Below are 12,419 nucleotides of genomic sequence, written 5' to 3' on the forward strand. Positions count from 1 at the left end.
TTGTCAACACACTGGCAGTCAGTCGTATTTGGAAAGGGAGAAAGAGAGGAGACAGACAGACAGAAAGGAAAAGAAAAGAGCACGAGAGCGCCTCCTTTAGGCTTCCAAGGGGAAAAACAGGCTCCTCCTCGCACGCTCAGTCATCTACAAAACCGCTTAGCCTGTCCAGAGAATCCCTGATTGAAACACGCCTCGTGTCCCTTTGCCCCCCTCCCTACCCACTCAACCCGCCCCCCCACTGAGGACACAGCAAGACCTGGGGAAAAAAAAAGGCTAAAAGGCCAGCGAGGTCCATCCGGATGGGAAACTCGCCAGCACAGACACGGCTGGCGGGCTCTCCCGGGCGGGGGCAGGAGAGGCTGCTTGGGACCAGATCAACGGGGTGTTGGGGGGGAGGGAGGAGTGGAGGCAACTTCTCCTGGGGACGGAGGAGCCGCTGGAGGCTGGGACCCTCAGAGAGACCAGCTGGTGGAGGGCTCGGCGCTGGGGGTGCCTCTGGAGGAGGAGGTGGGGCTGGGAGAGCTGCTGATTGCCCCGCCGGTGCTCTGGGTGTTGGAGCCGGCAAGGAGGTGGACGACGGGCTTTTGGGCAAAGAGGACGCCTGTTGAGGGGGGAAAGAGAGGAGGAGGGTTGGTTAGTTGACCGCTTCGAAGCAGAGCTCAGCCAGGTACATAAAGCAGGGGGGGGCCTTCAACCGTGGCAACTTTCAGACGCGTGGACTTCAACTACCAGAATTCCTCAGCCAGCTTTGCTGGCTGAGGAATTCTGGGAGTTGAAGTCCACGCATCTGAAAGTTGCCAAGGTTGAGAAAAGAAAAAAAAAAAACAACACACGGGGGCAGATGAACCATCCAAACTCTTGTCAATGCTCCCAAGAAGATCTGAGTGGTGGGAAGGAGAAACCGCATCTTCCAGAGGCCAACCCCGGGGCCTCTATGCCCAGAGGGATCCCTCTGGCTTGGGAGCTCCCCTTGGCAGGTCCCCATGTGCTGCGAGGAAGCGTGAGAGAAATCCCAACTACGGAGCCCAAGGCAGTGGTTTGGGGAGGCTTCTCTGAAACTGGATTCAACCCCTGGGCTTACTTCCCGATGCTCTCACCTGCATAGATTGTGCCGTTGATTTCCACTGACATATTGATGCTGCCGAAGCCAGAAGGGGTCCAGTTTAAAGCTGCTGCTGCTGGATCTGACTTATCTTCTGGAGAGGGGGGGAGAGAATGGGAGAAAGAAAGAAAAAAAAAAGCAGAAAAACTAAGGAGGGCTGATTGAGGCTTGCAACTTATACAACAGCTTATCTACCGGGATGGGATTTCTGCAAAGGATCAGCCTGATCCCAGCACCCATCAGATGCCACGGAAGCTGCTACCTGGAGCCGCTTACAGGAGGGAAGTTTGCCACAAAACCCACAATCTGGTTCCCACGTTGCTTTAAGCCCGCAGGGCGCCTAAGCACGCTTGCTTGAATGAATGACCCATCGCGGTTTGGCTTGCAGAGCAGACCAAGCTAGGACTCAGAGAACCTGCTAAGCCACAAAAGAAACTATTTGATTGGAAAGGGGGGGTGGCGGCACGGCATGACGACGTAATAACTCAACCAGGGGCTAGAGACGCAGCCACTCCCAAAGTGAGGTTCACTTTCCCCCACCCGGTGAAAAGCCAGTAGCCCCCATCTTGTTATTGGGGAGGTGGGAGAGCAGGGAGAATCCGAAGGCCTCGGATGTTCCTTAAGATCCGAATGGCTCAAACTCTTCGGATGAAGCCAAGAGGGATTTGACTCTTGTCTCCCCACTTCCTCCACCCTAAGGGTCCGTGTGAATTTAAAACAAAACACTGAAATTAATAAGAATCCTTGGGTCAACGCTGCTAACATCGAATGTTATTGCTTGACAGGAGATGAGGAAGTAGCTATTTCCTATGTTAAACTTGTGTATGGCTTTAAGACTTGTGTATTGTTTTAGTTTAAGGTTAGGAGGGGGGGATGAGTAGGATTGCACTTTTCAAGGCCATCTCTAATTAAGAAGATAAGGCTTTGGCGGGTCTTCTAACGGAAGGGAAACTGATTCTTCAAATTAATTGGAGAATATGATTAAAGACAAAATTAGAAAGGTGGAGAATTGTCTTTTAATATATTGTGCAAGGGGCGGAGACTTCAGATTCCAGCTTCCTTCCAGCAAGCATTTGCCGGGTGTATTAGGCTAATAAAGGACTTTTAAGGTCAACAATCCCTCGGACCCACACAAGTCGGAAACTTGACACCTTGTGGAAAACAATGGTCGTTTGGGGGTGGGGGAGAAAATCGAGACCAAATGGAGCAGAGACTCCCCTGGGGCCGAGGCTGGGCTGGAGCAAGCGAGGGGACAGAGACCGCAGCCCGGCTGGCCAGCGTGGGCTCACCTCGGCCGTTGATCTTAATCTTCATGGGCAGCTGTCGGGCCATGCTGAAGAGGTTCCTCTGAAAGGCCTGCTGGACGAAGCGCTGTTCTTCCTCCGTCATCCGGGCCATCTTCTCCACCGGTTCCCCGGACTCCAGCCGTTCCTTCAACTGTTCCAAGGTGGCCGTTCTGGTGGCTGCCGTGGCCTGCTGGCCGGCCAAGCCCACGGGCACGGCGAGACGATTTGGCGCGGAGGTGGTCAAAGGCAGGCCATCCCCTGCAGCGGGGAGAGTAATTCTCAGGACCTTGCGTAAGGCGGGAGAAGCACCTGGGTTCACTCAAGAAACAGGCAAGCATGGAACCAACAGACCAAGCTTCATCCTAGATTATAAAGATGGGCCTGACGTGGAGAGCAAAACCAGCCACGGAGCCAGCAGAGGACTTGGGACGGGGATGTCCAACGTGAAGTCTCTGAGGTGGCATTCGGCCCATTGGTGGACTTCAACTCCCAGCATTCTCTAGTAAGAATGGAATTCTGGGAGTTGAAGTCCAGAAGCCCAGGTTGGATATCTTTGCTTTAGGGCCGTGGTGGCGAACCTATGGCACGTGTGCCACAGGTGGTACGCACAGCCCTCTCTGTGGGCATGCGCGCTGTTGCCCGTCCTAGGCCTTCAGCTGGGTTTTATAAAACCTTTTCACTTTAGGCCTCCACCGTGTGCAAGAAAAAAAAAGTTTCAATCGATCAACTTCAACTTCTCACGGGAAAAAAAAGATCTTGCAAAGTTGGAGTTGATTGATTGAACTTTTTAGTCCCACCCAGTCTGCCATTACCACCGCAGCCACACCCACCCAATGAGCCATGCCCACCCAAATGGGCCACACCCACCCGGCACCCGAGGATACATAAGTGGGTTTTGGGTTGCAGTTTGGGCCCTCGGTCTCTAAAAGGTTCGCCATCACTGCTTTAGGGTAAACCCCAAAAGAGCTATACGCAGGCGGTGCCCAACACGGAGAGACTCTGAATAACTACGCAGAACAGCTACAGATTTCTTGCCAAGCATCCAAAATCCCCTGTATTTCCCACGGCCGTTTCTTCAAGCTTTATGACTTCTAAGTTTAGCATCCTCCCACCTGCCCTAAAATCCTGGATTATCCCCAATCGGATGCAGGGATGCAGCCCTGCTTGGCATCCTTTTTTTAAAAAAAAAAGCCACAAAAGACTGCTTCGGTGCTTAACAAAACAATACCAATAACACTTATAATTTTTACAAGGACCGGCTCACCTTTCCTGAGAGGGCCTGCTGAGGACAGGTGGAGGTTGCTAGTCGTGCTGCTGGGGGCGAGGCTGACGAGGGGGAAGCGGATCTTGGGGGGACAGAGGAGCGAAGGGGGTCCTGGGGCTGCGGGGGAGAAGCTGAACAAAGGGGAGCTGTAACTGGGCCGCCGGCCTTCCCGCCGGTTGCCGTCAATGGCGGCCTGCAGCTCGGCAGGTGAGCTTAAGGACTTCTTCTCACATTCGTAGGCATAGAGGTACTTCATATACCTGGGGAGGAAAACGGGAGGGGCTCAGCTGGATCAGGAGGCAAGAGAACGAGACGAAGTCGCCACGCATCTTGCTAAGGGCAGGACGAGGAGAGGCAGAGCCCGGGGATGGAGTCAAGAGAGGAATCGGCCTGGAATCATTAGGTTGTTGTCACAAACGGTCTAAGTCTTGAATTCGGTTATTTCTTATCTGGTGCCATTTTAGCCCAGACCGATAGTTGACTAGATTCTTGTGTACAGGTTTGAGCAATACATTAGCTTGGCTGAAACTCAGCTTGTGACCCCCCCCCAAAAAAAAATTCTTCACACCTGATAATAAGCCACTGTTGAAGGAGTCCTGGCCTACGAGGTAAACCATGATCCAGAAACCAAACTGCTGGGTTTCCTCCCCTTGTTATGTGAAAAAGACAAACGACAGGATTGCCTACCGTGGAAATGAGCAACTTCACACAGCCAAAGAAAGATGTAGGCCACTCTTGGCGTGACAAGTTGAGGGCCGAAGCCCTAGTTTGCATGAGGGTGTGTGTGTGTGTGTGTGCTAAAATATAGGCCTTCAACAAGAAGAAAGCCCCACCTATTCTGAAGGGATTCTGGTGTCACCAAGGAATGCTGTGAAGGCCTTCTGGTCCTACACGGCACCCTTATTACACCTCAGGTTTACCAAGATGCAGTGTTTCTCCCCATGCTGCCTGGGGAATTCTGGGAGTTGCAGTCCACACATCTTAAAGTTGCCCAGTTTGAGAGAGCCTGCTAAGATGGAGGAATCCACGTATTCTCTTGAGCCGGTGGTTTAATATCCTGGGCTGAAGGTAGTCAGGTCAGACACCACTCTGAAGCAAGAAGTGCACAAAAACTTTAGGGCAGGGGTGTCCAACCTTGGCAACCTCAAGACTTGTGGACTTCAACTCCCAGACACCAAGGGACCGAAGGCCTTTGACTCTTCTTCCTGTAATGCTCATACCCAGTCCTGCCAGGACTTACTGGGTGCGAAGGGTAAATGCCGCGCTGGTGATGGAGGTGGGGAGGTTAAGGCCTTTGGTGATCTCCCTCCAGATCTTCTTGTTGATGATCTCCACCAAGCCTCCTTTTTCGGTCACCAGCTTGTAGAGCATATAGAGGTCAAGGATCTGCTTGGCCATGATCGGGATGCGATTGATGGGTGTCCCTGAATGACAGCACGGAGGAAAGAGAAAGGATAAAAAAAGACAACAGGTTACCAGGAGACCTTCCACCTTGCACCGCTTCTACAAACCAAGGAAAGCTCCCCATTTCCTTCCACCAATGGAGGTATTTTCCACCAGGACTTGAGACTTGATTCCTTTAACCTTCCCGACATTTATTAAAGGCTAAGGAAGCATCATCTAACTGTATTCCGTCTTTTTTTTTTTTGGTCTTTTGTCCCAGTCTCAAATGGTACATCCAAACCTGGCAACTTTAAGACTTGTGGACTTCAACTCCCAGAATTCCCCAGCCAGCAAATGCTGGCTGGGGAATTCTGGGAATCGAAGTCCACAAGTCTTAAAGTTGCCAAGTTTGGAGAGCCCTGTTCTAGACCATTGCTTCTCAATCTTGGGAACATTAAGACGGGTGGACTTCCATTCCCAGGATTCCCTAGCCAGTGTGATATGACAGACCACTAACAACTGACCTCTGACCTGCCCCTCAATTTGGTCTGAAATCCTTTGACAGCCCCAAAGATTGTCCGTTCCTCTTTCTCTAGGCTCTACTGCACACAACCACCCTAACCCATCAATCAAACTCTTAAGGCACTGCCACTCAGAACTTTTCCTCTCGTTTACACAAAATAGATTTGCTCTTAAGAAACACAGATCATTTCCCCTCAGACAGGCTTCTCCCTTGAAGCCATTTTTCGAGCAGGAAAGTAGATGATCGGGTTAAAGTTTTGGCATTGCTTTAGCATTTTATAAACCAATCTAGCCAGTGAAATCCTGAAGGCACACACACTGCAAAGAAAAATAGGAAATGCCGCAGGGAGAACATCACAGATAAGAGCCAGTTTGACCGGAAAGGGTGAGAAATCTCCAAACTTAAAGAGATTTTGCCCATAAAACAGATTTCCTGTAACTTGGGCTCAAGGTCCAAAGCAGAAAAGTATTGATGTACTGTTCTACCGCTTTTAATGTCTAAAAGCTTGACAGATTAATACGTCTCTGGGTTAGGAACAAATGCTTCGGAGCAGCTGTTCTTGCGCGTAGCCTCTAGTAGAAAGTTTGCTAATTAAAAATTGGTGGTTGGCTTGAGGTTCAAATTACTAAATCGTAATTGGAAGATTGGTTTTGAGCTTGGTGCGGGATGTCCATGCCTGTCCCAGAGGATGTTCACATGGCCAGATATATGGCGCCCAACTGGGAAAGGGGCACCTTTGCCATATATGATGGACGTTAATGTTGGCTTTTGAGAAGGCCTAGGAGGTCAAGCTGGCTACAGATTAATTATGGCTTATTTATGGGTGAATCGAGCCAGGATTCTGTCCTTGAATGATTGCCAAAATGATGATGATGACTGTCTCCAGATGGAAGACAATTTACAGGAGTTGGTGGCTGGCACACCTAAAGGATTGGACCATAAGAAAGGCTGAGCGCCAAAGAATTGAGGCCTTTGAACTATGGTGCTGGAGAAGACTCCTGCGAGTCCCTTGGACTGCAAGGCGATCAAACCGGTCAGTCCTAGAGGAGATCAATCCTGACTGCTCTTTAGAAGGCCAGATCCTGAAGCTAAAACTCAAATACTTTGGCCACCTAATGAGAAGGAAGGACTCACTGGAGAAGAGCCTAATGCTGGGAAAGATTGAGGGCAATAGAAGAAGGGGACGACAGAGAATGAGGTGGCTGGATGGAGTCACTGAAGCAGTAGGCGTGAGCTTAAATGGACTCCAGAAGATGGTAGAGGACAGGAAGGCCTGGAGGAACTTTGTCCATAGGGTCGCGATGGGTCGGACACGACTTCGCAGCTAACAACAACAACACCTAAAGGATGCAATGTGGCCTCTAGAGATTCTACAAAAACAATAGCAATAGCACTTAAGACTTATATACCACTTCACAGTGCTTTACGGCCCTCTCTAAGCGGTTTACAGAATCAGGCCTATTGCCCTCCAACAATCTGGGTCTTCATTTGACCGACCTCGGAAGGACGGAAGGCTGAGTGAACCTTGAGCTGATCCAGGATCGAACTCCTGGCTGTGGGCAGAGTTAGCCTGTAATACTGCATTCTAAGCGGAAGGAAGGAAGGAAGGAAGGAAGGGAGGGAGGGAGGAAGGGAGGGAGGAAGGGAGGGAAGGAATAGCATTTATTTACTGATTCACAGTGCTTTACGGCCCTCTCTAAGCGGTTTAGAGTGTCAGCACATTTGCCCCCAACAATCTGGGTCCTCATTTGACCGACTTCAGAAGGATGGAAGGCTGAGTCAACCTTGGGCCGGTCCAGGATTGAACTCCTGGCTGTGGGCAGAGTTAGTCTGTAATACTGCATTCCAACCACTGCACCACCCTGGCTCTTAATTTTAAAGAGCCAACCTTTTAAAACTATCTGCATTTTCTAACCCGCAAAACACAAAGGTCTACCCATCCATCAGGGCCCCAGACAGTTTGCAAATCCTACTCTACAAACCACCTGCCAAGAGAAGCTCAACCAGGACCCCTCAGCTTTCAGCTTTACCAAGAAAAACGTCATCCTCCCAAACTTTAACAGACAATATTTTGTGCTGCTGTTCAAAATGCTATAATCATCATCATCATCATCCAACTTGGACAGCTCATTTAATTTTTTTTTAACTCAAACCAAATGGAGAGATTATCTGAAGAACAGAATAAAATATGTTCCTATCCTCTCTCTCCTTCTTTTTTATTTTAAAATAGACTCAGCGAGAAAAGTGTGTGTGTGTGTGTGTGTGTGTGTGCGTGTGTGTGTGTGCAAGACAGTTTGCCTTCCCATTCTCGGGAGGTCTGCACCCTCAAGAGCCTCTCACAAGCAAAGGTGAGGAGAAATAAGCACACACACCCAGTAAGTGTGGAAAGGTCTTGTACTGGGTGCCCTCCTCCCCACCTCCCCTTCCAGAGCCAGCCCGCCCCCCCAGAAGGGGCTGGTGATAAGTTGTTCCTGGAAGCCCCTGGTGCTGAAACGGGAAAGTTGAAAAATGAGTATCTTGGGATGGAAAGAGGCCAGGCCTGATCTTTTCACAGCTGGCTGCAAGGCTTGTCAGAGCTCATGATGGATGACTGTCATCTGGCAGGGTGGGGATTAATGATCTGTGGGTCAGAGGGGAGAATTCCAGAGGGAAAGGTCACCGACCACAGCAAAGGCATAATAAGACTTGTTGCCGTTTGATACGGGGACCTTTTTTTTAATTACTGTATTTTCCAGCATCTCTGCACAGGGACCGTGAGTCTGCAACTCTGCAAAAGTCCCCATCTTTGTTAGTGGGGAGAGGTCAGCCCTTGCTTTGCCTTCGGATGTAACCTGGAGGTCCCAATTCCTCTGCTGGGCCTGCCCCTCCACTCGGGCTACCCGATCCCAAGCTATGTGGGTAAATCAAAATCAGACCAGGTTGAGCCACCAAAACAACAGTGGCCGAAAGACTTCAGAAGAAAGCAGCTTTTTAAGGAAGAAAGGCTTGAATCCTCACTTTTTCAAATTGTGAAAAGCTGGGGCGCCCATCAATACTAGCTCAGCATTCGCGAACTGGACATCTTTATTAGTAGTTGAATCACGATCCCCATCAAATTCAATAAGGCTACTGAAGACAAATCTCATCAAAATGTCCAAAATATCTGCTATTCATTTTTTAAGGGAAAGGTGAGGTTTCTCCATCATCCTAAGCCTCCTCTCGTAAGGTACTTTCCCTCAATTTCTCCCCAACTGTGTTTGTGGTTGGAGTTAATAACAACAGAGACAGATAGGAAAGGACTGAGGGCCACAAAGAGAAACTCTTCTAGTATAATCAACCCAGTGAGACAGAACAGAATAACAGAGTTGGAAGGGACTTTGGAGGTCTTCTAGTCCAACCCCCCACTGCGCAAACAGGAGACCCTAGACCCTACATCATTTTAGACAAACGACTGTCCAGTCTCTTCTTAAAAACCTCCGGTGATGGAGCACCCACAACAAAGGAAGGAAGGAAGGAAGGAAGGAAGGAAGGAAGGAAGGAAGGAAGGAAGGAAGGAAGGAAGGAAGGAAGGAAGGAAGATGGGAATGGGAGGAAGGAAGGAAGAAAGGGAGGGAGGGAGGAAGGAAGGAAGGAAGGGGAGGAAGGAAGGAAGATGGGAATGGGAGGAAGGAAGGGAGATGCGAGGAAGGAAGAAAGATGGGGATGGGGATGGGAATGGGAGGGAGGGAGGAAGGAAGGAAGGAAGGAAGGAAGGAAGATGGGAATGGAAGGAAGGAAGATGGGAATGGAAGGAAGGAAGGAAGGGAGGGAGGGAGGGAGGGAGGGAGGAAGGGGAGGAAGGAAGGAAGATGGGAATGGGAGGAAGGAAGGGAGATGCGAGGAAGGAAGAAAGATGGGGATGGGAATGGGAGGGAGGAAGGAAGGAAGGAAGGAAGGGAGGGAGGGAGGGAGGAAGGAAGGAAGGGGAGGAAGGAAGGAAGATGGGAAGGGGAGGAAGGAAGGGAGATGCGAGGAAGGAAGAAAGATGGGGATGGGAATGGGAGGGAGGGAGGAAGGAAGGAAGGAAGGAAGGGAGGGAGGGAGGGAGGGAGGGAGGAAGGAAGGAAGGAAGGGGAGGAAGGAAGGAAGATGGGAATGGGAGGAAGGAAGGGAGATGCGAGGAAGGAAGAAAGATGGGGATGGGAATGGGAGGGAGGAAGGAAGGAAGGAAGGAAGGAAGGAAGGAAGGAAGGAAGGAAGGAAGGAAGGAAGGAAGGAAGATGGGAATGGAAGGAAGGAAGGAAGATGGGAATGGAAGGAAGGAAGGAAGGAAGGAAGGAAGATGGGAATGGAAGGAAGGAAGACCTCAGAAGGCACCAGTCATGAAGACATGTTGCCAGCCATTAGGTTCTCTCTTCACATGAAAGGACACCAGCTCTGCCCTTCAATTTTATTTGGAAACAAGTAAGGCAAAAAGCTGAGAAAGCAGCTTCGGTCTGGCCAGCTTAATTTACTCCAGCCCCCCCCCCCCGCCCCATCTTGGACTGTTTCCACAGCGGGTATTTGCACCTCCGGAGGTGGCAGCAGCGCTCAGTTACCTGACTTCACAAGCCTGCAGACTGTCACGCCTGCTTATCAAAGCAGGAGCAGGGAAGCAATCAATCACGCCTTATTTGACAGGAGCCCCAGTTTTACCTTTACCTTATGGAAATGCCATGCAGTTCGGCTTCCCCCCCCCCCAGAAAAGAGGGCCAGACTGACAGATCACAGCTATTTCGGAGCCTAGTTGCCAAGTTGAAGGCAGCCTTAACAGATACCTGCCCCCCCCCCCAAATATGGCTGCTAAACCTCCTGCTGCCCCGTGGAGCCGCTGGGCCAGAAGCCAGAAGCGGCCCCCGGATGCCTTCAGCCTCCAAAGGGTTCTGTTGCTGGACACCTCCTGGCCCAGCTGGGTTTAATATAGGTTGCTCTCTCTCAACGCCTCCACCAGATGTTCGACAGCTGGGCTACTGCTGACCCGTGAGCCAGCTCTCCTTCCCCGGTGAAATCGGAAGGAGAAACGCCGGGTTTACCAAAGAAATCGAAAGATTTTGGCCTTAAAATAGCACACGAAGCCATCGAAAAGTCTAGTCCTCAACGTACGACCACAGAGGGAGCCCAAAGTTCCCCTCGCTAAGCGAGACATTTTTTTTTTTTTTTTGGAAAGTGAGCTTCGCCCCATTTTACGACGTTGCGTGCCACCGCTGTCAAATGAATCGCCTCGGTGGTCAAGTCAGTTACAACGGTTGGTAAAGAGAGTCTGGTTTCCCCGGCGACTGTGCTTGTTGGAAGGTCGCAAAAGGGGGATCCCGGGGACCCGGCCGCCGTTGCAAAAATGGCTGAGTTTCTGAGCATCTGAATGTCACGATGGCGGGACCCTGGGGATGCTGCACTGGTCTGGAAGGGTGAAAAACGGTCGCCAGTTGCTCTTCTTCAGTGGCGCTGTAACTTTGAATGGTCACTAAATGAACTGCTGTAGTTCGAGGACTACCTGTGCAGTGATTTACAAACTGTAATTGGCCACAGCCGTCCAATATTCTCAATATTCTAAATCAAAACCAGCCTAAAACCTTCTAAATTAAAACCGAACCGACTAAGCTCAGCCCAATGGGTTAGTCCTGATAGGCACACGCGCCTGGCTGAGGAATTCTGGGAGTTGAAGTCCACAAGCTGCAAAAGGGCCACGTTTGAAGACCCCTGGTCTATGGAGATGCTCAGCTCACAGTTAACCCAAAGGTGCTTCTTCAGGAGGCAACTGGACTTCCTTGTTCTTCTTTGAAGACGTTTCGCTTCTCCTCCAAGGAGCTTCTTCAGCTCGGACAGCTCCATTCCCCACCCTCCAGTCAGAGCTGAAGAAGCTTCTCGGAGGAGAAGCGAAACGTCTTCAAAGAAGAACAAGGAAGTCCGGTTGCCTCCTGAAAAAGCACTTTTGGGACAGGAGAGGAACAACGGGGGCCGTTGTCCTGCTGCATCAAAGGTTCATCAGTGGATAAGCTCAAATGCTTGTAACTAACTGGAAGGTAAATGGGAAGACAGCAAACTTAAAACAACTGAGGGGGTCTTCATAAGGCTGCCTGCCAGATACTTTGATTAGTGCCACTGCTGGCTGGAGATAAAACTGCCCCCCCCAGCCTCCAGCAGCAGCAGTTAGCAATATTAAGAGTTTTTCCACATCTGAAAAGAAGCAGATAAGATACACAACAACAGGAAGCCATTTAGTCAGGCTCACAAAGCTCCTTCTATGGAGAGACCCATCAAATGTAGGAAGAACAAGCCATCTGGGAAAACTGAGGTCATGTACAACCTTGAGCAGCGGCAAAGCTATATAATCTGAAGTGTGTGCGTGTGTGTGTGTGTGTGTGTGTGGTGTGAGCAAAACCGTTTTCATGACCACAGAATCATTCATACGTTTACAGCACTGGAGTTGCAGAATCTGCAAATGGTCTCTGCCTGCTTCAGTTTTCCACCCAGCCAACCTCTTTCTATTAAGGTTTCTGGGGGGGGGGGGGAGAGTGAGCAGATGGCTATATCTCCAATAGAAAATAGAAGAGAAAGCCAGTGCATTGAACAGAAAAGTTGAAAAACTTTGCCTGAATTTGAACGGCGCTGAGAATTTGGGAAACTGGAGCGCGCGAGAGAGTTAACAGTTCTTGGTCACAACTGTATTAATTTTTCATCTGCTTCTCGACGAGACCATAATTGTCAACAGCGTAATTGTTAAGAGCCATTGCCTCAGACAAATGGGAACTCTTAGGCCTTAAAAGATTCTCCTGGTCTCCTAAATGTTGTCATCTACTCAAGGCCACAGTTAGGGAAGTAAATAGCTTGTCAGTTGAAACTGGAATGAGCTATTTTACGCCATTG

At 50.1% G+C, this 12,419-nt stretch overlaps 1 protein-coding gene across 1 annotated transcript in view; it reads right to left on the minus strand.

Moving 5' to 3' along the window:
- Positions 1 to 269: 269 nt before the first annotated feature.
- The window catches only part of ARID3B (AT-rich interaction domain 3B), a 33,032-nt gene continuing 20,882 nt past the window's right edge, over positions 270 to 12,419 (minus strand). The window contains exons 5-9 of the mRNA XM_081337058.1: positions 4,893 to 5,076; positions 3,653 to 3,912; positions 2,392 to 2,646; positions 1,098 to 1,196; positions 270 to 601 (exon numbers count right to left, since the gene is read on the minus strand). Coding sequence (XP_081193184.1) covers positions 453 to 601; positions 1,098 to 1,196; positions 2,392 to 2,646; positions 3,653 to 3,912; positions 4,893 to 5,076 — 947 coding nt within the window. The 3' untranslated portion in view covers positions 270 to 452. The remainder of the gene's footprint in view (positions 602 to 1,097; positions 1,197 to 2,391; positions 2,647 to 3,652; positions 3,913 to 4,892; positions 5,077 to 12,419) is intronic.

This window comes from Vipera berus (genome assembly GCF_964194415.1).
Source record: "Vipera berus genome assembly, chromosome: 12".
NCBI lineage: Eukaryota > Metazoa > Chordata > Lepidosauria > Squamata > Viperidae > Vipera > Vipera berus.